Source organism: Alexandromys fortis, unplaced genomic scaffold (assembly GCF_014885135.2).
Source record: "Alexandromys fortis isolate MF-2015 unplaced genomic scaffold, M_Fortis_MF-2015_v1.1 scaffold_7, whole genome shotgun sequence".
Taxonomy (NCBI): domain Eukaryota; kingdom Metazoa; phylum Chordata; class Mammalia; order Rodentia; family Cricetidae; genus Alexandromys; species Alexandromys fortis.
Window position 1 is genome coordinate 1,733,403 of NW_026067920.1, and position 12,355 is coordinate 1,745,757.

The 12,355-nt window shown below is 46.0% G+C and overlaps 2 protein-coding genes across 2 annotated transcripts; both read left to right on the forward strand.

Annotated features, from left to right (window-relative positions):
* The first annotated feature begins 7,821 nt into the window (after positions 1–7,821).
* On the forward strand, positions 7,822–8,170 carry LOC126500887 (40S ribosomal protein S27-like). The gene has a single exon (XM_050141144.1). The coding sequence runs from the start codon at positions 7,853–7,855 to the stop codon at positions 8,105–8,107; it is 255 nt and encodes an 84-aa protein (XP_049997101.1). The 5' UTR covers positions 7,822–7,852; the 3' UTR covers positions 8,108–8,170.
* Positions 8,171–10,494: 2,324 nt separating this feature from the next.
* Positions 10,495–11,539, forward strand: Bloc1s4 (biogenesis of lysosomal organelles complex 1 subunit 4). The gene has a single exon (XM_050141343.1). The coding sequence runs from the start codon at positions 10,534–10,536 to the stop codon at positions 11,179–11,181; it is 648 nt and encodes a 215-aa protein (XP_049997300.1). The 5' UTR covers positions 10,495–10,533; the 3' UTR covers positions 11,182–11,539.
* The last annotated feature ends 816 nt before the right edge of the window (positions 11,540–12,355 follow it).

A 12,355-nucleotide genomic window follows, 5' to 3' on the forward strand; every position in this document is an offset into this window, starting at 1 on the left:
CTCTCTCTCTCTCTCTCTCTCTCTCTCTCTCTCTCTCTCTCTCCCTCCCTCCCTCCCTCCTACTTTTGGATGTAAGTTCTCAGCTACTGCTCCAGCACCATGCCTGCCTGTTATCCCTGCCATGATGGACTCCATTCTTCTTGAACTGTGAGTGGAAATCAGCCCTTTCTCCCTCCAGTGGCTTTTGTCAGGTCTGGGTATTTTTGTCACAACAACAACAAAGTAACTGAGACAAAATAGAAGAAACAGACTCCAGCTGTCAGATCAAAGGCTTCGCAACACGGTTCCTCTTTTCTCCTCTGTGGTATTAAGTACCATGGGCATTCCCGTGTTCACATACTGCCGTTGGTATAAACTCGTGATCTCCCGTTTTAGGCAGTGGGCTTAGTCTGTTGCTGTTGTTTCGCTGTTGTTGCTTTTTGGTGACCAGATTGTCACTGAACTAATAAGCAGGAGGCCCCTTAAACTATCGTCTGTATGCTCTTGATCTGTGCCCAACATTCTTTGCCATACACTCCTACTTTTGTCCCGAGAGCAGGCCATTTTCTCTAAGCAGTCCTGAGTCCTGAAAGTGGTATCCAAAAGTCAAGATCCGAGAGGTAGGCATGCTCCTAGTCCCTCTCAGTGAGCAGGACCGGGGACATTTGGAGGTATATCCACAAGATTCTACGCACACCCAGGGTTCTTTATCCTTTACATATATTGAATTCCAAAAGATTACCATTGCAACCTCCATACTAAACAATGTCACAGGGTTCATTCTATAGGATGCTCTTCACCCAGCTCAGACTCTGGGCCCCTAAAGTCTTCCCCTGAAAAGACATCTTCTTCATCTCCAAGGTGATTATTTCCAGGTTTCCCTCTTTTCAGTACTGTTGGAACAGCACCATGATGTCCCGCGTGTGGACGCTGACCTTGCTCTACTAGGTTTGACACTTAGAAGACCCCGAGAACTGGCCCTCCCCTCAGCCTGGGCTGATTACCCAGTGAGGGTTTCCATCCTACACTATAAACTCTCTCCACTGGTTACACTATTTACACGGGGGACGCTCTCCCCACCCTGCTCATGGGATCTCTGACACCTCTGGGGGTTCCTCCCCACTCCCCTTGGACTCTGGGCCCTGATCTGGATGCCAAGCCCCACAGCTCCTCATTGGGATACCTTAGGCATTACCATGTATGAGGAACAGGTATAACTAGTCTGTCTTTTTCATGGATTTTATGTGTGAAGGTTGTCTTAGCTTTGCCACTTGTTACCGTGATAAAATAACACAGCACAGCAACTCGAGGGAGAAAGGGTTTAGTTGGCTCACAGTTACAGGTGCGGTCCATCATGATGAGGAAGTCAAGGCAGTTGAGTGTGAAGCAGCTAGCCATATCCAGCCCACAGTCAAGAGCAGAGACTAGTGAATTAATACATGCTTGTGTATACACAGCTCAACTTCTCTGTCCTCATACAGTCCAGGATCCCCTACCTAGGAAATGGTGCTTCCTACAGGTGTCGTGTTTTCCTATCTCAGTGAACATAATCAAGACAATCCCTTATAGGCCAACTTGATCCAGACAATCCGGAGACTCTCTTTCCCCAGTGATTCAAGTTTATGTCAAGTTGACAATGAAACAAACCATCACTCATGTGCGCCATTATTAAAGTGTGAGTCTTCAGGGAACCGGAGAGACAGCTTGACTCAGTGTTTAAGAGCAGTGACTGCTCTTCCAGAGGTCCTGAGATCATTTCCCAGCAACCACATAGTGGCTCACAACCATTAATAATGAGATCTGGTGCCCTCTTCTGGCAAAAAGGAGTACATGCAGATAGAGCACTCATCCATAAAATAAATAATTTAAAAATAAATAAAATGTGGACCTTCAAATCACAGCAGATGCAGAGCAGCAAACCTCTGACCTGTCTGACGCTCCAAGTGGGGGTCACCCTGCCTCCTCCTGCCACTCATATGCTATAAATAAGTATAGCACCCAGAACCCACTGTTTAAAGTGGCCCTCTTGATTCTAATGCCATGACCAAATAAAAGCATCTAACACATTTTTTTTTGAGACAGGTCTATTACGTAGCCCTTATTGTCCCGGTACACTCTATGTAGACCAGTTTACCCCTAACACACAGAGATCTGACAACTCCTCCCAAGTGCTGGAATTAAAGGTGTGTGCCACCATGACCAGAAGACAAAAGGAATTTTTTAAGGATCAGTCGGGGTATGAAAGCCCAGTTCACTCAAGCTGATCTGCTAACAGGATTGGGGTAACACTGGAAGCTGAGAGCCCATTAGATAGTTAATGCTAGAAGCTTGAGGTAGCCAAAAACAAGTTGATGAATCCAAGGCACAGGCAGACTCCACGTGTCTTGGTGACAGACTGGAGCTGGGAGGTACTGAACAGGGGAATTTTCAAAAATGTTCCAGCGGCAAAGTGACTTGGCAGTTGCTTAGATTCTACGACACATGATCACTTATGAAATGAAGATGAAACAAGTAAGAAACACACACGAAACCATGTATGCCTCTAAATTCCGTTCCGTCAAGCAAGGGCTATGACAGTCTCACTGCAATGCTTTGGCTGGGAGCCCAAGGTGAAAAATGATTCAGAAGGGGCTGGAGAGCTGGCTCAGCGGTTAAGAGTACTAGCTGTTCTTCCAGAGGACCATGTCAGGTGGCTTACAGCCTTTTGTGGTTCCAGCTCCAGGGGATCCATTACCTTTTTCTGGCTTCCATGGGGACCTGTACACACACGTGGCAAACACACGCATACACATATAAAAATTTTCAGACTGGTCAGTGGTGGTGCATGCCTTTAATCCCAGCACTTGGGAGGCAGAGGCAGGTGGATCTCTGTGAGTTTGAGGCCTGGCTGGCCTACAGAGCAACTTCCAGGACAGGCTCCAAAGCTACAGAGAAACCCTGTTTTGAAAAAAATAATAATAAATAAATAACAAAAGAATGGTTCAGAAGGCTCATTGAAAACAAGGTTAGGACGAATCTTGGGGTGCTGAATTGAAAACGACTTAGGTACAAATGTTATTCATATACTCCAGGGAGGCACGCATATCTGTGTAGGACATGCATATGTATGCATGTCTGTTTATGTGCATAGCTTTCTTTGTTTTAAGATTTATTTGGGGACTGGAAAGATGTGCTAAGTGTGCTTGTTCTTGCAGAGGACCCAGGTTCGAATCCCAGAGTCTACATAGTGGCCACACTGTCTGTAACTCCAGTTACAGATCATCCAACTCCGTCTTCCGACCTCTGCAGTCACTAGGCACGCACATGGCAGACGGACATATTCACAGACAAAACACCCACACACATAAAGATGTTTTTAAGATTTATTTTTATTGTCTATGTTTGGGTGTTTTGCTCATAAGTAGTCTATGAACAATTTGTGCACCTGGAGCCATTAGAGGTCTGGAGAGAGCAAAAGATCCCTTGGAACCATAATTACAGACAATTACGAGCCGTATGATGTGGGTATGAGGAACTGAACACTGAACCCAGAATCTCTGTAAGAGCAACAAGTGCTCTTAGCCACAGAGCCGTCTCTACAGCTCCTACGTAGTCAGTTTTTTAAAATGCGTACAGTGTATGTGCTGGCTACTCAGTCCTGTGTCAACCTGACATGCAAACCAGAGTGATCTGAGAAGAGGGAGCCTGATTGAGAAATTGCCTCTATGAGATCTGTCTGTAAAGCATTTTCTTAATTGGTGATTGATAGGGGGAGGGCCCAGATCATTGTGGGTACTGCCATTCTTGGGTAGGTAGTCCTAGGTTCGTAAGAGAACAGACTGAGCAAGCCATAGAGAGCAAGCCAGGAAGTAGCACCTCTCCTGTATCAGCTCCTGCCTCCAGGTTCCTGCCCTGTTTGAGTTCCTGCCCTGACTTGCTTCAGTGATGAATAGCAATGTTGGAAGTGTAAGCCAAATAAACCCTTTCCTCCCCAGCTTGCTTTTTGCTCCTAGTGTTTCGTGGCAGCAATGGAAACTCTATCTAAGATGGTGTATATGATTGTGGCAATGTGTAACTGGTGTGTATCTGTGTGTCTTGGTATGTAGAGGCTAGAGGCAAAAGTCAGGTCAATAGTCACCTTTAATTTTTGAGACAGGGTCTCTCACTGGACCTGGATAGCTTAGTTGCTTTACTATTGCCATCATAACAGGCTCCAGATCTTAGCACAACTGATTTCATGATGAAAGTACCCAACATGTGGATAAAGGCCCAACATGTAGGCAACAACACCTTCCAAAACAAGAGCAAAGACCTAGTCCATCATAGTCCATAGCCCACAGAAAGTCCCTAAATGTACTAACCTTGCTTCTTGGCTTCTGTAGTTCTGCTTCTGGCTAACCATTCTTGCTAACTGAAGTGTGCCAATCCAGGATATGGGTTCTGTGCTTAAAAGATTCCCCCCCGCCCCGGAAAAGTCTGAGGACTGTACTTGAGCCCCGAACACGCAGCATAATCACCAACTGGCTAATAAAGAGTTTCCATTGGCGGTGTGGAGGCCCAAAGAGGCCAAAGGTCAGAGAGTTTGGGACTTGTGTTTAGTTCATTCAAGATTATTGTGCTTCTAACTCAAACAAAGGTCCCACCTAGTTATAAATCAGAATTCTGCTCTCTCATGGCTATTGTCAACAGGTGTGGCTACTTGCTAGACCTTGTGCTCCTGGAATAGGAAAGTCTAAGGATCCAACTAAGTTCCAGTTCCCTTTATGGAAATAACTTGGGATTCCACCCAGGGAGTGGAACTCCACCTGCAGAATGTTTGGTCTAGTCACAAGCGTGTACGACTTTCAATTTGTATGTTAATGCAGTCTTTTTGTTCTATTTCTACCTTTTGAAATCAGGGGTATATTAAGCTGTTGGAAAATAAAACATGGGCAAATTTTCAGTACTCACTGAAATTCCTTCCCAATACTATTTTATATGATTCTGTATTTTATTATTTTTGCTCACGTCTTCATAGTCTTTACTATATTTCTAAATTCCCACACCTCCTTTCTGGAAGAAAGGTATTTTTGTCGAGGCTGGCCCCCGACAGGCTTGAACCAATGTCCAAGTGGCCTTCTCTAGTGAATACATCACCACACCATGGGAGGATATCATGATCATGGAATTTCTAGAAGAAAGCATTTAACTGGGGGTTCACAGTTCTAACACTTCATGACCATCATGTTGGAGAGCGTGGCAGCAGGCAGCCAGGCATGTCTGATTCACAAGCATGAGGCAGAGAGAGAGAGAGAGAGAGAGAGAGAGAGAGAGAGAGAGAGAGAGAGAGAGAGAGAGCTACTGGGAGTGGCATGAGCTTTTTTCCTGCTCTCCATGTGTGGTGTGTCATGGCACTCATGTGCACATGCATAAAAATAAATAAATGTAATAAAATCAAATCAAAATGATCCACAATAGTCAGGACAGATGCTTCATCATCCAGGCCCTGCAGTTAAGAGGACACAGAGAGGTTGACTTGCAATGCACATCAGCATCATGGGAAATAAGCCACCAAGACTTTAGGGTGAGTGGTTATGGTACTTTTTATTTTACTGACAGAGGCAAACACCAAATTAGTCCCAGGAAGTCCAGCTGGACCTTCCCACTCCTCCGCTCAGGTCAGGCCTGGTTCTTACCTGTACTTCTGTGTGGTTCCTGTACTGGCTGGTTTTGTGTGTCAACTTGACACAAGCTAGAATCATCAAAGAGAAAGGAGCCTCGGATGAGGAAATGCCTCCATGAGATTCAGTTGTAAAGCATTTTTAAAATTAGTAATCAAGGGGGGAATGCCCAGGTCATGGTGGGTGGTGCCATCCCTGGGATGCTGATTCTGGGTCCTATAAGAAAGCAGGCTGAGCAAGTCATGTGAAGCAAGCCAGTAAGCTCCTGCCTCCAGGATCCTCCCCTCTTTGAGTTCCTGTCCTGACTTCCTTCAAGAATGAACAGCGATATAGAAGTATAAGCCAAGAAAACCCCTTTCTCCACAGCTTGCCTTTGGCCATGGTGTTTTGTCCCAGCTATAGAAACTGTACCTGAGACAATTCCCTGTCTCTTATTCTTCCACTAACCCTTAGATTGAAGTTGAATAAGCATTGTGAACTCTAGGCAGAATCATCACTCCCCAGATGATCATAAAGTGTCAGTGGTCCCAGTGGTACCTGTTCACTGAAGAACACAAAGCCATTAACATGAGGCCATGGTGCAAAGCAGGGAACATGAGTGGGGGAGCAGCCATATTGTGTCATTTCATTTTGCACGTCAACCCAAAAGGTGTGTCCATGCTTATGGTGAGCATGTATTTGCTCTTAGATGATTATATTTATCACCTCTAGGAACCGAAGCTTGCCGGTTTGACTATGATCATGAGCAAAACTGTAGAGTGAGGAGACCTCAATGAAGTACAGGCTTCATTGAATGAATTCCTCAATGAGGACCTCCTAGGCCTGCTTACCTCCATCACCCTGTCTCCCAGAATGCCTCTCTCCCTCTGTAAATTGCAATCCCAGCCTAAACTAGGAGTTTTTGCTCGGGCTGTCGCTTCCTGCTCTTCGGATGCCTTCACCATTTCTCCTTTCAGGGACTGTACTCAGCATTCAAAGCCCAGCAATGTCACTTGCCCTAATATGCTTCCTGATGCCCCCATGGAGGTGTGGCTCCCTCTTCTGGCTCTTGCGATATGCCATAACCTCATTCCTGGTTTTAAACTCTGTCCACACCTCTCCTCAATCCATGTCTTGCCTTTACTAGTGCCTTACGCAGGATGTGCACTCCGCCACGTCAGACACTGCCACAGTTGAAGGGCAAGGGCTTGGGCCAGCGGACCGCCTAGAGCTTGTTCTGCCACCTCATCACCGCGAGTCCATAAACCACTGTCCCCCACAGTACGTACTGGGAGCCTGGCAAGCTACACAAAGTTCATTCTGCTTGACATCGAGGACTCAAGGGAGAATATCAAATTTTTTCAATTTTTTTTAAAAAGGATTCACTATGACTTGTTTTATTAACACCCATAGGGACTTCAGTTATCTGAACAAAAAATTCACTATTCTTTTTTGTAAAGATGTGTCGTCATGTATAGGGGCTCACAGAAGCCAGAAGAGGGCACCTGAGCCTCTAGAACTGGAGCAATAGGCAGTTGTCAGCTGCCTGACCTGGGTGTTGGGAATCAAGCTCAAGTCCTCAGAGCAGCCTGTGTTTTTCACCACTAAGCCATCTCTCCATTCCCATCATTCTTTAAATAAATAAACAAAAGACAAAAAAAAAAAAAAAACAGAAACAAAACCCAGCTTTCAGATAAATCTTTTCAGGTAAATGAACACTCGGTGTGAGTTTGGTTTTGATCTTGAATGCCTGTCAGAGGTGCTGCCTGGGCCCTAATGTTTCTCCTTTCTCCAGTATCTCTGCCCACCATCTCTGATGCTCTTCTCTGTAGCCCCTGCGATAGGGAGGGCTTTGTAACAGTAATGTACAGTTCTTGCTTTCTATTCAAGCTTCGTTACCATATACTATCAGATAGATTTTCCTAAATTAACCCCAGGTTATACAACACACACACACACACACATCAGACAATGTGCTACAACACAAAGCTCTCCTCCTTTGTCTCACAGAGGACCTAGAGTTCCAAAGGACAGACAAAGCCATCCATTTTCTTAATCCATCACTTTGTGTAAAGGAGTCTTATCCACACAATCTTCACCAGCTACAATCCAGTCTAGTCATGTCTTAAACTATACCAACACTGGTAGATTTTGATCACAATTCTCCACAGACTGCAAGGTGCTAAAAATGATCAGGTCACACAGATAACAACAAAACACAGCCTTTCCGGCGGTGACGACCTCCCTACGAGAACATGCCTCTCGCAAAGGATCTCCTTCATCCCTCTCCAGAGGAGGAAAAGAGGAAACACAAGAAAAAGCGCCTGGTGCAGAGCCCCAATACCTACTTTATGGATGTGAAGTGCCCAGGATGCTATAAAATCACCAAGGTCTTTAGCCATGCACAGACAGTAGTCCTGTGTGTCGGCTGCTCCACTGTCCTCTGTCAGCCTACAGGCGGGAAAGCAAGACTGACAGAAGGATGCTCCTTCAGGAGGAAGCAGCACTGAAAAGCACCGGATTCGAGATGAGTGGGAACCATCCCAATAAACACATTTTGGATATATAGAAAAAAAAAACACAGCCATATCTCACTCTTCAAAACACAGTAGAGTGACGAAAATACATCCTCTGAAGAAACTTCCTCTAATGAAAGTTATCTTTGAAGACCCAAACGCATTGAAGAGCCATATTTATATCAAAATCACTATATAGACACCATAAAAAGATTGCAAAATCACCCAGTGAAACATAATGCCAGTTGCAGGAGGACTGTCACCCAAGGTATGCCTGCCTAAGCATAGTGTGTTGGAAAACAGAAGGAAACCTAGACCACTCGCAAAACAGAGGAGAGTGTGAACATAGGAAAGAGAAACAGGCAAGCATAAGGGCAGAGAGAGGACACTTTCCAGATCTTTCTTTCTCTTTTTTTTTGTTTTTTGTTTTTTTCTTTGAGACAGCGTTTCTCTGTAGCTTTGGTGCCTGTCCCAGAACTAGCTCTTGTAGACCAGGCTGGCCTTGAACTCACAAAGATCTGCCTGTCTCTGTCTCCCAAGTATTGGGTTTAAAGGCATGCACCACCACCGCCCGGCTCCAGATGTTTCTAGAAGACAAGTGTGTCAGAGGACCTGGACTATGGCAGTAGCATTCCCATAAGTGGTTAACACTTCTTTTTTTAACCTCTGGATATGCAAGGTGTGCAAGGCAAGTTCATCCCAGCTGTGTTTTAGGTTCACAGCGATGGACTCGGCCAGCTGGTGCAGATGGGCTACCATGTGAAGAACTGTGACAGCCTATAGTTTTCTCTATTTTGTTGGTCATAGTTGTTTTTTTCCCTAATTCATAACTCCCAGTGGGGACAGAGGTCATGTAAACTTTACCCAGGAAGAGTATGTGTTGACCGCCTACCAAAACTCCAACTCTGTTTCTATCACCCAGTCTTTTGTGGCCTTCTAGAAAGAACTACATAAATCGTAATAAGTGAATACATTTGAAAGCAAAGGACGTGAAGGATTATCACACTGGGAAAGGCAAAGGCCTGGGAGGAATATTCTTGGCTCTTCACAAGACCAAAGATGACAATGACACCAGGTGTATTTTCTTGCTGTAGAACTGCTTAATTATAAATGTCACCTCATATTTTGCTTGCTTTAATAATAAAACTGAGAAGTGCTTTGTTTGCACTATTCTTGAGTTCAAACGCCTGGAGTCCTGACTCCCCAGGCAGGTCTTCGGAATATCATACCATCCGGAGAGATGTGGCCTTGCTGGACACAGGGCAGGTGGACAAACAGGGGTCATCTGGCTGTGAGGATAAGCAAGAAGGCCTCCATGGACATCTTTAGATTCACTTTATTGTATTACTTTTTTTTTTTCTGATTTCCAGTTCTTCTCTTTCACACACCAGTTAGTTCATAAAATGTTTTTGTTTTACATTTTTTACACCAATGTAACAAAGATGGGAGGAGCAGTGGCTGACAGTATATATGCTTATAAATGGGAGGGGAGGAAGACGGGGCCCAGGCGAACAAAAAAAAAAAAAAAAAACACCACACGGTCTCTATGGAAACGTCGTGGGAAGCGGGCCTTGGAGCCAGAGGAGGGTGGTTATCGGGCTTTATTCTTGGGGAGCGATGCGCTGCGTGGTCGATGCAAACTGCCTGACCAGACAGATGGAGAAAGATGAAACCGTGAGTGACTGTTCTCCACACATAGCCAACATTGGGCGCCTGGTGGAGGACATGGAAAATAAAATCAGAAGTACACTGAATGAGATCTACTTTGGAAAAACAAAGGATATCGTCAATGGGCTGAGGTCTGTGCAGACGTTTGCAGACAAATCAAAGCAAGAAGCTCTCAAGAATGACCTGGTGGAGGCCTTGAAGAGAAAGCAGCAGTGTTAAACCTCTGCTTCACGCTAACCGGACACGCCATGCACTCGTTAGGTTCCTTTCTTAGAAAACTCGTTTTCTGCTCCTTTTCCCTCCCCCTTTATTGTATTACTTTTATACTATCAAGTTTCAGTTTACCAACTATCCAGCTATCAATCATCTTCTCGTTTGTTTGCTTGAGACAGGGCCTCACTATGCAGCCTTGGCAGCCCTGAAACTGGCCAGGCTGGCCTTGAACTCAAGAGATCTATCTGTCTGCCTCTACCTCCAGGCTGGGATTAAATGCCTATGCCACGACTAGCTTAATCTATTTATCTGTCATCTACCCATCTTCCTATCTATCATCTAATCGTCATCCTTTTTGGATTATGAACATGTAGAAAGAACCGGCACACTCAATAAAGGCGGACGGAAGCCGACTGGGCACTGGGAAAATGGACAGATTAACACACTGGTAAGAGCATGACGCATTCAGTCGGCGTCGGAATCAGAGAAATGCGGGATCGTGACGTAGCCGCGAAGCGCCGGAAGCGGCTGAGCGGGCCATGGAGGACGGACCCGCGGGCGGAACCCTTCCGCGAGAGGCTTCGACTGAGGAGGCTGAGCCGCTGGGTGCTGCGTGGAGCGGGGACAGCGGCCACGTATCGCAGAGCCACAGCAGCGCGTCCGGGCCGTGGGAAGATGACGGCCCCGAGGACGCGCCGGGTCGCGACCTGCCGCTGCTGCGCCGCGCCGCCTTGGGCTACGCCTCCAGCCTGCTGCCCGCCACGGGGCCGCGGCCCGAGGTGGAGGCTCTGGACGCCAGCCTGGAGGACCTGCTGGCCAGGGTGGACGAGTTCGTGGGCATGCTGGACATGATTCGCGGAGACTCGTCCCACGTGGTGAGCGAGGGCGTGCCGCGGATTCACGCCAAAGCGGCGGAGATGAGGCGCATCTACGGCCGGATCGACAAGCTCGAGGCCTTCGTGAGGATGATCGGCAGCAGCGTGGCCAGGATGGAGGAGCAAGTCACCAAGGCCGAGGCCGAGCTGGGGACCTTCCCTCGGGCCTTCCGGAGGTTGCTGCACACCATCAGCGTGCCCGCTCTCTTCAAGTCGGCGCCCACCGGGCCCCAGCGTGCCGCCTACGAGCCGCCGGTCCTGTTTCGGACCGAGGACCACTTCCCCGGCTGCGAGGACAGACCGCAGCTCTGAGCCTGCACCTCTACCGCGGAACTCCAATGAGACGCTTGTTCCGAGTGTTAAGAGATCCTGCTAACTGGTGTATATGTTGTCAGGATGTGAACTGTTGAAAGTTTATTTTCTGCAAACGACTTGATACCGTCACTATTCAATGTCGAGAGCATAGATCCCCGTGTCTTCCAGTTATGACCCGAAAGTTGTTTGGTGGGAGGCTGGGAAAGCCAACTGAATTAATTTACCTGTGCAATATGGCAGAGCTGTTATTTTTATGGCCTTTATTATTAGAGTTACCAGTGTTACCTTGTTAAGATTTATATATTTATATGACCAAAAGTGACCAAGAAATTAAAGCTGTATTCTTAAATCCTAACAGCGAGTGGTTCAGTTTTCTGTAGCCTTCTAGGATAGATGGTAGGTTAATTAGTATCATATTCAGCTTTGCAGATTGTAAACCAAAGGAGATAAAACAGTTTCTCAAGATAACAATAACTGGGCGTTTTGTTGCAGCGAGTTTTGAAATTGTATTTGATAGTATGATTCAAAGGCTTAGTTTATCATAGCAAGCATATTAATGTATGGCTATCAGTGTCAATTTATAGCACATTAATTCAAATGTTAGATTTCATTGAAAGAGATTTCCTTCTGGAAATTATTTAGTGTATTTTCTGTTTTGTTTGTAAATAAGCCTGTCATTTATGTTTTGAGTAGTGGAGTAAGAATAGGCAACTTCTTTATTCAAAACCTCGTGTGGAAAACCAACCTTACTGCTGTTTTCACTGTTCTCCTTTCCCTTTGGTCCCGTGGGAATAGTAGGAGGGTCTTGTTCTTTCACTTTGGGGATACAGAATGTTTAAAATTGTCTTACCAACAAACTACTGTTCCCCAAGTTGGTTCTCCCAGGTAGTAGCCGCAAGTAAGCACTCAGCTGAGGAGTGTATTGCTGTCGGTGAAGGTAAGTAAAATCAACAATGGAGCCAGGTGTGATGGCATACACTTAAAATCCAAGCACTCAGGAGTCAGGCAAGAAGATCACAGGTACCAGGAGAGCCTGGGCTATAGAGTAAGTTCCAAGTCTGCTTGGATAGCTAAGAAGACCATTTATCAGAAAGTAAATGGCTTAGCCAGGGCAGAGTGAAGCATGCCTTTAATCCCAACACTCAGGAGGCAGAGGCTCTATTAGTCTGAG